General features: G+C 44.2%; 1 protein-coding gene across 1 annotated transcript in view; it reads right to left on the minus strand.

Moving 5' to 3' along the window:
• Positions 1-280: 280 nt before the first annotated feature.
• LOC120032236 (proton myo-inositol cotransporter-like) overlaps positions 281-15,021 on the minus strand; it is a 65,735-nt gene continuing 50,994 nt past the window's right edge. Inside the window, exons 5-10 of the mRNA XM_038978231.1 lie at positions 7,885-8,048; positions 7,494-7,614; positions 1,797-1,922; positions 1,410-1,528; positions 976-1,128; positions 281-518 (exon numbers count right to left, since the gene is read on the minus strand). Of these exons, the coding sequence (XP_038834159.1) occupies positions 292-518; positions 976-1,128; positions 1,410-1,528; positions 1,797-1,922; positions 7,494-7,614; positions 7,885-8,048 (910 nt within the window). The 3' untranslated portion in view covers positions 281-291. The remainder of the gene's footprint in view (positions 519-975; positions 1,129-1,409; positions 1,529-1,796; positions 1,923-7,493; positions 7,615-7,884; positions 8,049-15,021) is intronic.

The following is a 15,021-nucleotide window of genomic DNA, read 5'->3' on the forward strand; positions in this document are numbered from 1 at the left end:
ATGCAGATCAGGGCCTGTATGTACATGTATCAAGCTTCCTGTCCATGTAATATTATTTACTATGATCTAAAAGGATAAACTGATCCTAAATCAACACTGAGTCACTTGATACACACTTTCTGGGATGAGAACAGGGACAATATCCAGGGCCAAAGTTACAAACTAGATCTGTTGTGCTCTTGCCAACTCCATGGCTGTCATCATCAAGCCATTATTTGGCATGACAATGAGTGACAATGAGTGACAGTGAGTTGGCATGAACGCACAAACAGACTGGCACACAGGCTAGGGCTACTCCACGTCGGAGGCATCGTTGTCAGAGAGGTGGTAGTTGCTCCCCTTCACCCTGATGTACTCCACCTGCCGGTCCTCGTCAGAGTCCGTGGCCCCGCAGGAGCACAGCTTGTTGTCGAACAGGGACTCAATCTCCTCCAGCCTCCGGCCCTTAGTCTCAGGCAGACAGCCGTAGATGAAGAAGGACCCCAGCAGAGCCAGGCCGGAGTAAAGGAAAAACGCTCCTGGGAAATAACAATCACATCAAATACACAATCAACAACACATCGTCTGTCAGTCATTATTAGGGCCTACAGTTTTTCCCTAACTACCGTATGTGACTTGACCAGGAAGGGCCCAGAGGTTTTCCTGTACTGACAGCAGAGTTCAGTTCTAGTCTGCAACAGTGTACAATTCTGTCAAACACTATCCAGTATCTACTGCACATTATTAAATGACAGCAAGTAATCAAACACGATAAAACTATATTCATTACACATTGAGCCTATCATAAGATACCTCAAGTCTCTCTAGACTAATCAAATGTCCAACAAAGGTCAGATCCTGCAGTAAAAGCAGGCCTGCTGTTCAGGTTGATTGATCGAGGATGTCCTGTAAGGGGGTTATTGATCCGTGATTAGCTGGTCTGTACCGTAGTAGGTGAGGGACTGGGCCACGTGGAGGAAGATGTGTCTGTGTTACCGTAGTAGGTGAGGTTCTGAGCCACATGGAGGAAGGTGAGGGAGACCAGGAAGTTAAACGTCCAGTTGACTCCAGCTGAACAGGCGTTCCCTGTGCTCCGGGCCCACAGGGGATAAATTTCAGAGTTGATTGTCCACGGCATCGGACCCATACCTGGAAGGAGAGGGATGACACAGGGCATACGATAGCTCTACAGTACAGTAACTACCCCTCAGTATGCAAACAATGCTGAATCGAGACTTGCACACAGTAAGCACACAAATCAAACCTTTGAGCAAGTATCCCAAATGACATCAATGCATGGTTAACGCCAAACTTGAAAGGAGATATCACATTTTCTAATTCTGCAATTCTTTAGTTAGTAGTTGCCCCACAGTGAAAGTGAAACACAACTTAAATTGAATCTCTACATAGATCAGAGTTGTCTCTCTCACCTGGGGCGAAGAAGGCCAGATAGAGAACAAGACCCAGTAGGACCACCCAGGAGTAGGAGGTGGGACAGTAGTTATAGGCCCAGTACGTATGGACTCTCAGCTGGGTCGAGTTGGAACACCTAGAATAACATGGTACAAGACAGTTATTGTATTGTAGTAACAGTAGCTATGTTATGGATGGAGGGGTACTGTGAGTACAGAATTATAGAAGAACCACTTCTCAAGCCTTCTTCAAGGCCTCTTATTCAACTCCATCTTACTAACCCCCTCCATCCCCTTCACAAACGCACATCAAATAAACCCACACACAGAGCGCATTCTATGACTCACCTGCCCCCTGCACAAACACACACTCTCTCCCTCCCCTTAGTGCCTCCTGTAGCTCACCTGCCCCAGGCTGCCTTCTCTGTGGAGGCTGTATTGACAGGTACACAGGATGAGGCGAACAGAGCCGTGCTGTTCTCACGGTAACAGAAGCCACACGCCGGGTCCAGCATACACGGCTCACACAGCCTGGGATCACAGAGGAGGATTGGACAGAGATGTCACAAACAGAGACAAGATCAAGGAGGTATAACGGAACACATTTCCTCTCTGTGAATGGAGAAGATGCTATCTTTAGCTCTTTACTCTGATAACTTGAGAATAATCTATGTGTGTGCATGTATTTATGTGTGTGTTTGGGCATCCACGTGCGTGCATGAGTGGGAATGTAGTGCGGCGAGCATCGGGCAGACCCATTTCAGAGAGTGTGTTCATTCACAGAGAGAGTAGCTCTAATGACAGAACAGCATTCCACCTGCATTAAAGACAAGTCTGTCTTAAATGAGTCTGTCTTGTTTGTTGCAGCTGTGAGTGACGAGAGAGTGCAGGTAAATATACACTGAGCGTTCAAAACATTAGGAACACCTTCCTAATATTGAGTTTCACCCCATTTTGCCCTTAGAACAACCTCAATTCGTCAGGGCATGGACTTTACAAGGTATCGAAAGCATTCGACTGGGATGCTGGTCCATGTTGACTCCAATGCCTCCCACTGTTGTGTCAAGTTGGCTGGATGTCCTTTGGTTGGTGAATCATTCTTGATACACACGGGAAACTGTTGAATGTGAAAACCCCAGCAGGGTTGCAGTTCTTGAGACACTGTGCCTGGCACCTCCTACCATACCCCGTTCCAAGGCGCTTATGGTGCATTCGGAAAGTATTCAGACCCATTTACTTTTTCCACATTTTGTTACGTTACAGCCTTATTCTAAAATGGATGAAAACAAAAAAAAAATCCTCAGCAATCTACACACAACACCCCATAATGACAAAGTGAAAAAAGGTTTTAAGAAAGTTTGCTAATTTATTAATTTTTTTTAAAAAACATACATTATTTACATAACTATTCAGGCCCTTTGCTATGTGACTCGAAATTGAGCTCAGATGCATCCTGTTTCCATTGATCATCCTTGAGATGTTTCTACAACCTGATAGGAGTCCACCTGTGGTAAATTCAATTGATTGTACATGATTTGGAAAGGCGCACACCTGTCTATATAAGATCCCACAGTTGACAGTGCATGTCAGAGCAGAAACCAAGCCATTAATTAATTTTCTGTAGAGCTCCGAGACAGGATTCTGTCTAGGCACAGCTCTGGGGCTGTGAAATGTCTGCAGCATTGATAGTTCCCAACAACACAGTGGCCTCCATCATTCTTAAATGGAAGAAGTTTGGATCCACCTCTTCCTAGAGCTGGTCGCCCGGTAAAACTGAGCATTCGAGGGAGAAGGGCCTTGGTCAGAGAGGTGACCAAGAACCCAATGGTCACTCTGACAGAGCTCTAGAGTTCCTCTGTGGAGATGGGAGAACCTTCCAGCAGCACTCTGCCAATCATGCCTTTATGGAAGAGTGGCCAGACGTAAGCCACTCCTCAGTAAAAGGAAGATGACAGCCCGCTTGGAGCTTGCCAAAAGGCACCTAAACAAAATTCTTTGGTCTGATGAAACCGATATTGAACTCTTTAGCCTGAATGCCAAGTGTCACGTCTGGAGGAAATCTGGCACCATCCCTACGGTGAGGCATGGTGGCAGCACCATGCTGTGGGGATGTTTTTCAGCGGCAGGGACTTGGAGACTAGTTAGGATTGAGGGAAAGATGAACGGAGCAAAGTACAGAGATATCCTTGATGAACACCTGCTGCAGAGCACTCAGGACCTCATACCGGGGTGAAGGTACACCTTCCAACAGGACAATGACCCTAAGCACACAGCCAAGACAACGCAGGAGTGGCTTCGGGACAAGTCTCTGAATGTCCTTGATTGGCCCAGCCAGAGCCCGGACTTGAACCCGATCGAACATCTCTGGAGATACCTGAAAATAGCTGTCAGCAACGCTCCACATCCAACCTGAGAGCTGGGGAGGATCTGCAGAGATTTCACCTTTATTTAACCAGGTAGGCCAGTTGAGAACAAGTTCTCATTTACAACTGCTACCTGGCCAAGATAAAGCTAAGCAGTGAGACAAAAACAACAACACAGAGTTACACATGGGATAAACAAACGTACAGTCAATAACACAATACAAAAATCTGTAAACAGTTTGTGCAAATGAAGTAAGGAGGTAAGGCAATAAATAGGCCATAGTGGCGAAGTAATTACAATTTAGCAATTAAACACTGGAGTGATAGATGTGCAGATGAGGATGTGCAAGTAGAAATACTGGTGTGCAAAAGAGCAGAAAAACAAAAACAAATATGGGATGAGGTAGGTAGTTGGTTGGATGGGCTATTTACAGATGGGCTGTGTACAGTTGCAGCGATCGGTAAGCTACTCTGACAGCTGATGCTTAAAGTTAGTGAGGGAGATGTAAGTCTCCAACTTCAGTGATTTTGCAATTTGTTCCATTTATTGGCAGCAGAGAACTGGAAGGAAAGGTGGCCAAAGAGGTGTTGGCTTTGGGGATGACCAGTGAAATATACTTGCTGGAGCGCGTGCTCTGGGTGGGTGCTGCTATGGCTTTACCTAGAAAAGACTTATAGATGACCTGGAGCCAGTGGGTTTGGCAACGAATATGTAGCGAGGACCAGCCAACGAGAGCATACAGGTCGCAGTGGTGGGTAATATATGGGGCTTTGATGACAAAACGGATGGCACTGTGATAGACTGCATCCAATTTGCTGAGTAGAGTGTTGGAGGCTATTTTGTAAATGACATCGCCGAAGTCAAGGATCGGTAGGATAGTCAGTTTTACGGGGGTATGTTTGGCAGCATGAGTGAAGGAGGCTATGTTGCGAAATAGGAAGATTTTATTTTGGATTGGAGATACTTAATATGATTCTGGAAGCAGAGTTTACAGTCTAGCCAGACACCTAGGTATTTATAGTTTCCCACATATTCTAAGTCAGAACCGTCCAGAGTAGTGATGCTAATCGGATGGGTGGGTGCGGGCATCGATCGGTTGAAGAGCATGCATTTCGTTTTACTAGCATTTAAGAGCAGGCCACGGAAGTGGTGTCGTGTGCCAAGCTTGTAGCATCATACCCAAGAAGACTCAATGCTGTAATCTCTGCCAAAGGTGCTTCAACAAAGTACTGAGTAAAGGGTCTGAATACTTATGTAAATGTGATATTTCCATTTTTTGTTTTTAATAAATAAGCAAAAAATTTGAAAAAACTGTTTTTGCTTTATCAGTGTGGGGTATTGTGTGTAGATATATGAGGGGAAAAACTATTTAAACAATTTTAGAATAAGGCCGTAACGTAACAAAATGTGGAAAAAGTCAAAGGGTCTGAATACTTTCTGAAGACACTGTAAATATTTTGTCTTGCCCATTCACCTTCTGAATGTGACACACACACAGTCCATGTCACAGTTGGCTCAAGGCTTAAAAATGATTCTTTAACTTGTGTCCCCCCCTTCATCAACACTGATTGAAGTGTAACATCAATAAGGGATCGTAGCTTTCACCTGGATTCACCTGGTCAGTCTATGTCATGGAAAGAGCAGGTGTTCCTGTTTTGTACACTCAGTCTACATGCCGGTGTGTAAATTAGGACAGAGAGTGGCACAGTCTTTCAGAAGGCAGACAGGGTCTCTTTCTCTCTCTCGTTCACTCTATCTATCTATCTATCTCCATAATTTCTATGAACAGAGACCCAACCCCTGTTGCACTGTCGCTAATGGAATCTGTTGCTGCAGTTAAAATGAACCCCTGGTAGAATAAAAAAACACTCCGAGAGAGATTGGAATAATCTGCTAGGTAAGTGTTCAGAAACATGTACAGCATGTAGAATTAGATCGCATAATAACATTAATTTAGTGCTAGATGGAAGAACAGGAAAATGTATTAAGAAACAAACCCACACACTGTATTGGTCCTGTAAAATGTTCAGTTGTGTTTGTATTTAGGAGTCCAGAAAAACAAAGGCAGTTATACATTTTAAAAACATTACAATACATTTATAAGAGATTCTGCAACATATTAAGTGTGTGCCATCATGCCCCTACTCTTCTACCACATATCTATAACGTGTGTGTATAGTACATATGTTATCATGTGTTTGTATGCATGTGTCTATGTTTGTGTTGCTTCACAGTCCCCGTTTTTTCCATCAGGTGTATTTTTAACCTGTTTTCTTGTCTAATTTTACTGCTTGCATGAGTTACTTGATGTGGAATAGAGTTCCATGTAATACTGTGCGCCTCCCATAGTCTGTTCTGGAATTAGGGACAGTAAAGAGACCTCTGGTGGCATGTCTTGTGTGGTATGCATTGGTGCATTCAACATGTCAATACCTCTCACAAATACAAGTAGTGATGAAGTCAATCTCTCCTCCACTTTGAGCCAGGTGAGATTGGCATGTATATTATTAATGTTAGTTCTCTGTGTACATCCAAGGGCCAGCCATACTGAGCCAACCACTGACTGAACAGCAGTCCAGGTGCGACAAAACTTGGGCCTGTAGGACCTGCATTGTCGATAATGCTGTTAAGAATGCAGAGCAGTGCTTTAATATAGACAGACTTCTCCCCATCCTAGCTACTGTTGTATCAATATGTTTACAATCCAGGGTTACTCCAAGCAATTTAGTCTCCTCAACTCGCTCAATTTCCACATTATTCATTACAAGATTTAGTTGAGGTTTAGGGTTTAGTGAATGATTTGTCCCAAATACAATGCTTTAAGTTTTTGAAATATTTAGGACTAACATATTCCTTGCCAGCCATTCAGCGTTGCTGTCATTTGTGGTCGCTATGGTTGTGTATAGTGTTGAGTCATCCGCATACATAGACACACTGGCTTTACTCAAAGCCAGTAGCATGTCATTAGTAAAGATTTAAAAAAAGAAAGGGGCCTAAACAGCTGCCCTGGGGAATTCCTGATTCTACCTGGATTTTGTTGGAGAGGCTTCCAATAAAGAACACCCTCATTAGTGACCATGTTTCAATTCATGGTGGCTCAGGTTCATATTGAGATTTTTTTTTTACCCCTGCACTTAACAATAAAGTGATGTACATATGTCAATGTTACCTTCAGAATTTTTTTTTTCTTTTTTACCCCCCTTTTTCTCCCCAATTTCGTCATATCCAATTACGATCTTGTCTCATCGCTGCAACTCCCCAACCGGCTCGGGAGAGGCGAAGGTTGAGTCATGCGTCCTCCTTTAACACCCACCCGCTTAACCCGGAAGCCAGCTGCCCCAATGTGAGGAAACACCAATCAACTGACGACCGAAGTCAGCCTGCAGGTGCCCGGCCTGCCACAAGGAGTCGCTAGAGCATGATGAACCAAGTAAAGCCCCCCCCCCGGCCAAACCCTCCCTTAACCCGGACGACGCTGGGCCAATTGTGCGCCACCCTATGGGACTCCTGGTCACAGACGGTTGTGTTACAGGCTGAGATCAACCTCGGGTCTGTAGTGACACCTCAAGCACTGCGATGCAGTGCCTTAGACCCCTGCGTCACTCGGGAGGCCCCCCATAACATGAAATTTAACCCTTATATTCAGAATAGTACGGAATACTCAGTATTGTGTTGGACAGTAGACTACAGTACAGATAGAGTACAGTATAATACAGTAGTAGAGTAGGGAGTACTCACAGGTGTTTGTTGCAGGTGGAGTTGACCATTGACGGGTCAGTGGGGTGGAGGGTGACAGGAGGGGTGTGTTGGGCAGACAGCAGAAACCCAATGGCCAGCAGAGACAAACTCAGACATGTCCCTAGGAGAAAACACATACAGTCTAACCAAACAGTGTACTGCTTTAGACATAATATGGGTTACTACTACTGTCTGTTTAGTTACATGTATTACAAGTTCATGTAATACTGTAATTTCACGTAGTCCATGTAATTCCATTCAAATCTATCTGTGGAACTAACTGTGAAACGTATACTGTGATCCAATGTGCCATCAATTCACACAGACTAAATGTGTCTCTGAATCATCAGAATCCATACATTTATCTTTACCCTGACCCTCTGACCCTTACCGATGATGCTCCCCAGTGTGAGTTTCCTGCGGCCAACCCTCTCCACTAGCCACACCCCCAGGAGGGTGAACAGAAAGTTGGTGAAGGCTGTGACCCCGGCCAACCAGATGGCCAGCTTGTCATCCCGCACTCCCGACATCTGCAGGATGGTGGCGCCGTAGTACCTGTACATAGAGAAGAGGGTGTTTCATCAGTCAACAGAACCATAGAGAAAGAGAGAGAATTTGGCACAGAGATATAACGTATCTCTAGGGTGGTGCCGCAGTACCTGCACACAGAGGACAGGATATGGTCATCATCAATCGCCACATGGCTACCATATAAAGACACTAGCTGGACGCCATGTTGATGCACAAAGACAATAGGGTGGTGGCCACTATCTGGCCAGGCTGGAAAGAACAGCCAGGTAGTAATGTCCTTCTGGAATGGCCATCTACAGACTATTGAGGACAGGACAGGAAACCCAAAAGGTCATTACGATTGTATGTTGTATTGCATTGGATTGTCCCTCTCATGCCAATAAAGCTTGGGAGAGCGAGATACAAGTAGGAAACAGATTGAAAGAGACAGATCACCGTGTGCTAATGATTCTCTCCATAGAGAAGAGGTACACTCCATTATGTTCTTGAGTTGAGTGGCCACCAATCAACCACCGGTAAAGCAATCAACCCGAAATAGACACAATGAGCCGAGTCCCAATCCCATCCACCCCATTCGCTCTTGTATCCCTCTGTGTCCCAAATGGCACCCAAATCCCTAAATAGTGCACTACTTCATAGGGCTCTGGACAAAGGTAGTGCACTATGTAGGGAATATCGTGCCATTTGCGACACAAACACTCTGGTGTCACTGTCTAATTAAAGTGCCACCTTTCTGCCTGGATGCTGCTGAACTCTGGTTCACTTAGGAAAATTACACCTCATCAAGCTCGACAGACAGGGCCTCTAAACATTCTCTCCTTGACATGCTTCATTTGCAGGGGACCAGGTGATATAGACGGTGGAGGAAGATCCTAGTCCTGTAAAACTTGTAGACATCCAGAGAGCGGCTCAAGGTAGAAGTTTCCACAGATCTTGATTCCCCTACAGTGGCTGAAGAAATATCGAACCATATATCAGTGGATAAGGGAAACGACACCCCTCTCTGATCAACTCTCTCCCTGCTTCACAAGGCAGCACCCCAGCCTCTGTAGAAAAACACTTACTCTCCAGGTTAAATGAGAAAATACAGACACTCGGGAACGCAACGCAACGATTCTCACCAAAAAAGACGAGAGAGGAGAACATTCATTCAAAAGTTAAAAAATAAAAGACATTCCCTCGCTTTCTCTCTCGCTCCCTCACTTTTTCACTCGCTCTCTGCAGGGAGCAGTGAATTAGCATTTTGTTTTTCAATCTCTTGAAAAGCATCTGCACCCGTCTACTCTTTTTCAAAACAAAACACTCCTACCGATTGCCTATTTGCATAAATCGTTCCTTTAGTTAAGTCAGCCAGCATGTTTCTCAACTTGAGTCTAAGTTCAATACTTCAGAGTTAAAGTACAGGTGTAAGGGGTCATGAGCACCACATACATGGTCAATAAATAGAAAAATCAAGCAAAGCCTTTGAAAGAAACTGAGCCCATAGCACTGGCAATAGCCACATGCAGCGATGTAACAACATGTTGGGCGGAAGGCAACAAAGCCGCCTGATTTCTGTCTCGCCTCGCAGAGGCTTTCAATCTCAGTATGCATCTGCCCACACACACACACACAGTATGACTGATAAGTGGTTTGTAGTAGCAGCGGGTGTAAAATCTCTCTGCAGTAGAGGCTCTCTAAGCGCCATCTCAGGTTTGAATCAGATTGATTAAGAAGCAGCAAGGCCAGCCGGAAAGGAAGCACAGCTCACATTTAACCAGCCCAGCCAGATACCCTGTGCTCTGACAGAACATAGCATCCCCACCACACCACATCCACAACAAACATGATGTAACCAGCTACATAGAGTGCTGTAAATACTACATAAGTGTACTTTGAAGCACTTCCAGCACAGCATCCAAATACTGCCATAATACAGACCATTGGGTGGTAACCACATGGTGCCAGTTAAAAATCATAGTTTCAAACAGCCATAGTGTGTGTATCTTTAGGCTCCGACTCCACTCCAGAAATGTGGAATAAAACAGATTTATTCTTGTGGGTGAGACCCCCCTGCCAGGCCACTTGCAGAGGGAAGAATGAACCTTCCCCAGTCCCTGTTAACGATGAGGATGCGGGCTCATTCTTGGACTCTCGGGGAGCTCACTGTCCAATTATATAAATTACACTGCCCGCAAAAACATTCTACAGGTGGTGAGATGGGCAAATCGCGATTATACTGTAGATTGTAGATAAGAGCCTGTGCTAATTGAAATGTCTGTGTTCAATTTGTTATTAAATGTAATACATTTTAGACCGGGGTAACTACTCTGAACTGGACACAGCTGGCAGTACAGTTGTCATTTGTCATGTCTGGAAGGTCTCAGACACTCAATAAAGCCGTCGTATATAAAAACAATATTAAAATGATATGTATGACGACCGGAGCGGACGAGAAGTCTGAAGCTCTGCAGCCCAAACTATTAATCCAACACAACTAAAGCACCCAGACTGTATTCATGACCGTTGAATCTACGTGACCGTTGAATCAGGGTAATCTCTTCTTATGCACGGTGTATGCACTGTTCCTAGGCCGTCATTGTAAATAAGAATTTGTTCTTAACTGACTTGCCTAGTTAAATAAAGGTTAAATTAATATGTTAGTAGTACCCAACTCACTAATGATAATCAGGTCCTAATGGCCTAGGACTCAGGACTCTACTGTCCCTCTATCAGGTCCTAATGGTCTCATACTCAGGGCTCTGTTGTCCATCTAAACACTCTGACATCCATGCGAATGCAATCTAAAATCACATCAAACACGTATCATAAAAACAGTATGTGCTTTTGAAACTCACCTCACTGTGAAGAAAGAAGTTCAACAACGGGTTAATTCAAAACAACCATATGCATATTATAGCTCCTCCCCTCTCTCCTTCATTCCTTTCTCCAGTGTGCAGATAGGGGCTGTCAACAGTTTAATGAAATAGCCCATGTTTCATTGTGAAAACATGTTTCTATCGATGTTCCCGAACAGATTTCGCTTTCCCCAATGAAGCACTGGGTCGATGGAGAGCCCATGGCATACAGAGTTTGGGCGGAATATCACCTGTCGTGCGGAAAAATAACCAGAGTAGCCTACGTGACATAAACGAAAGGAACCGGCCCCTATTCACTATTCGAGAATATACGGATTCAATTAATTTTTTTATCTTGCCCCTGTTCCTGCCCATTTGATAATGAGTCATTCTAAATTGAAAAACAAATTTGACATATTATTAAAGATAATATTAAATTGAGAATAGTCTGATGGGTGAAAATATGATCACTTGATGAGAGAACAGCGTGTGCAGCCTGCGGCAAGGAACAGAGCGCAAGCTTTTTTTGTGACTTTCTCAAATCATCAATAGCCTAAAGTCGCATTGTGCAGCCCATATATGTTTTGATTTCTAAGGCATTCTATGGTTTGTATCATTCATAACTCAAGTTGCCAAATAACTCTAAATCTAGCATATAGGACCTGTTTCAAATGATCACTTTTACGCTCAAAATAGCCACTTCATATGCGGACTCTCGCTCTGGAATGGGAAAAAATATCCTTTCTATTTTATTCAGCTAAGTTCAGTTATATTCTTCTTACTATAAAATCATATAATATAAAATAATGACAAGGGATTTATGAGCATATCTTCTCTGCTAAATGAACAAGCCTACAGTTTATGGCATGGCTCATAGACAGATAACATACAGTAGGACAACTCATATTCTGTTCTTCTGAAATACCTTTTCTTCATATCATCATGTTTCTTTAGACGGAACTTCCTAAAATAAATAAAAGATGCACTGTGATGGTGTATATTCAATTGATTTATTAGACTTTTTTTTAAATGTAGATGTTCCAACGGCAGCATTAGCAGCTTGTTTGTGTGGAGGCCTTGAGATTAATTTTTTTAAATGTAACTAGGCAAGTCAGTTAAGAACAAATTCTTATTTACAAGGGCGTCCTAGCCCGGCCAAACCCTAACCCGGACGACGCTGGGCCAATTGTGCGCCGCCCTATGGGACTCCCAATCACAGCCGGTTGTGATACAGCCTGGAATCGAACCAGGGTCTGTAGTGACACCTCTAGCACTGAAATGCAGTGCCTTAGACTGCTGCGCCACTCGGGAGCCCTGCTAAATGTGTTTACTTGTTTATGTTAGCGTAGTCTTTTGCATGACAATAACTGGCGGACAAAATATCATGACCGACACAGTCAGACTTCATGCAGATCTTCGTGTGCCAGTAAAAGCCCACCCTTATTTTGCTTCCTATCTATGTGGGTAAAAAACATTGGTAAGAAGGGAGAAAGAGAGAGAAAGAGAGAGAGAGAGAGGGAATAAAGAAAAGAGGAGAGAATTCTTGTTCTCAGTATGGGAGGAGAAGAAAAAAAAAGTTATCTGGAAGCCAGTTCCATTCACCATGGTAACCACCATCTTTAATAAGTGATATCTAGCAATAGGTCAGCGATATGCCATGTTTAACCCTCTAATACACTCTTCCGCACCGCACACACGCACGCACCTTCCGCACCCCACAAACGCACTCCCTTCTACACCCATCTATAGCCCTGTACATCTGAGGTCTGTGGGGATCACTTAGGCCAAGGGTAGGATAGGGACAAATACACAGGACTGTTCCGTATATTGGTCTGAAAGTCTGAAACTCTAGAATGTCAATAGTGCAAGACACCACAAGATACCATACAGCCAAGAGAAAGACGGGAAGATGGAGAAGAGACGAGAGAGGTAGAGAGGCTGAAACGGAGGAGGAGAGCGACTGAGTGAGAGTCATCAAGTGTAATGATCAAGTCTTACACTATGTTAGCTATGGTGCTTATGCTCAAAATTGTGCGGCAACAACTGCTGTAACGCTTTTTCGAAGATGTTACGCTGTGACTATTATGATTACATTCTCTCAGTGTAAGAGGGGGCACTGAATAGGAACTTCACAGTGGAGAGACAAACAAATCCTTACAAAAACAAGAAACACTCAACTCCTACTTGAGATGTGAAGTAAGAAGTCGAGACAAACGTTGGCTGACTTTGACTGGGTTTGACACAAGCTGGCTCTTGAAAACCAAAACACAGAAGGTGACATGGTAGACTGGTGATTGTGTAAATACACAAAAACGCAACAACAACAGCAACTTTGACAAGATCCCAGTGTGTCACCTACACTGACCCCTTGACCTTCTCCAAGATGATGCACAGATCCAAGATGGAGGTTATATAACAGAGTGGCTGTGTCCGAAATGGCACCCTATTCACTATCGGCTCCGATCAAAAGTAGTGCACTATATAGGGCATAGGGTTCCATTTCAGATTGTGCCAGTGGCTGTATGTGATGTGAGAGGAGCAGGCAGAAGGTGTGAAATGGCCTTCAGAACCCCTGTTCTGAAAGTGGGACCTGCACTCCACTGCCTATGCTTTGCCGTAGATCCGCCTCACACATGTCTCCTCTCTCCACTCCGACACTCCGACAAGGTGGCAACAAAGATGTCAGAGAGAGGGGAGGACGAGAACGTTGAGGAGGGGAAAGAGGGTGATGAGGGGAAGTATGAGGAATGGAATGGACAGGCGGAGAGAGAAGGGTGGAAGTGGTGTCTGAAAGAGATACGTTTGTGTGCACTCACCTCTGAAGCTTGGGTACATGGGCAAAAGAGAGATAGGTGGATGAAAGGAATAAAGGAAAGAGAGGAGTGGGACTGTATGTGTCTGTGTGTGACCTGGAGTCAATCACATGGCCAGAAGTCCTGTACAATAAATTCTACCGCCTCTCCTCCTCCTCCCTCTCTTCATCCTCCTCGTCCCTCTGCTCCCCTCTCACCTCTCTCTGACTACCTGCCTTGCTCCAGCCCATTTCACTCGAAAAGGTGAGAGGGACATAAATTGTTCACTTACGGCTGACATTTACAAATGCATCACTGGAGCTTCATTGAATATGCACCCGATTGAAAAGGATTAAAGAGGGAAAGAGAGAGCAAGCTGAAAAGCCCACTCCCTCCCAGGAGATAGAGATTGCGTGCCAAATGACACCCTATTTCCTATATAGCGCACTACTTTTTACCAGGGCTGATAGGGCTCTGGTCAAAAGTAGTGCAATATATATATGGAATAGGGTGCTATTTGGGACGCAGGCAGAGATAGATACTTGGGGGGGTCTAAGGTCCCAGGGAACAATACCTACCCTATCAGAGCTCCTTTAAAGCTGGCTACGCTGCTAGCTGACCTAAAGACAAACAATATGATATTGTCTGGAAAGGTCATGATGGCCTGATCGTTAAAGCGGATGGATGCATTGGCAGCCTCAATGTGACACGAGGAGTGTGTGTTTGTGTATGTGTGTGTGTGGGTGTGTGCCAACTCAAATAACATTTTATTTGTCACATACACTGTTTACAGCAGGTATAAAAAGTTCTGCAAAATGCTTGTGTGCTAGCTCCCACAACATTGCAGTACAGTAATCAATATCAATAATAAGAGTTTAAAAAATACTAATGATAATAAAAATAGTATAGGTAGTATCCATAGTAATAGCCTGATATGCACACAATATGATATACAGTATAGATAATGAATGTGTTACTGCTATGTCACGCATGACCGTATTTACAAATACAGTGGGTAGTGTGTGTGTGTAGTGTAGTGTCTTGGTAATGCAGTTGAATACATAGTGTATGCTAAAGCAGCAGTGTGTGTGAGTGTGTGTGTGTGTGTGTGTGTGTGTGTGTGTGTGTGTGTGTGTGTGTGTGTGTGTGTGTGTGTGTGTGTGTGTGTGTGTGTGTGTGTGTGTGTGTGTGTGTGTGTGTGTGTGTGTGTGTGAGATGCGAGGAGTCAGAGGGCCATATCATATCCCTAACCAATAACCACTCATGACTGTGGGTTCAATGGCAAAATCATTTAAACACATTGATACTCACAGACAGCACACTAACCAGGTAACAATAACGTAATCATATCAATTAAAGAGAGGGAGG

This window comes from Salvelinus namaycush, chromosome 38 (genome assembly GCF_016432855.1).
Source record: "Salvelinus namaycush isolate Seneca chromosome 38, SaNama_1.0, whole genome shotgun sequence".
Classification (NCBI taxonomy): Eukaryota; Metazoa; Chordata; class Actinopteri; order Salmoniformes; family Salmonidae; genus Salvelinus; species Salvelinus namaycush.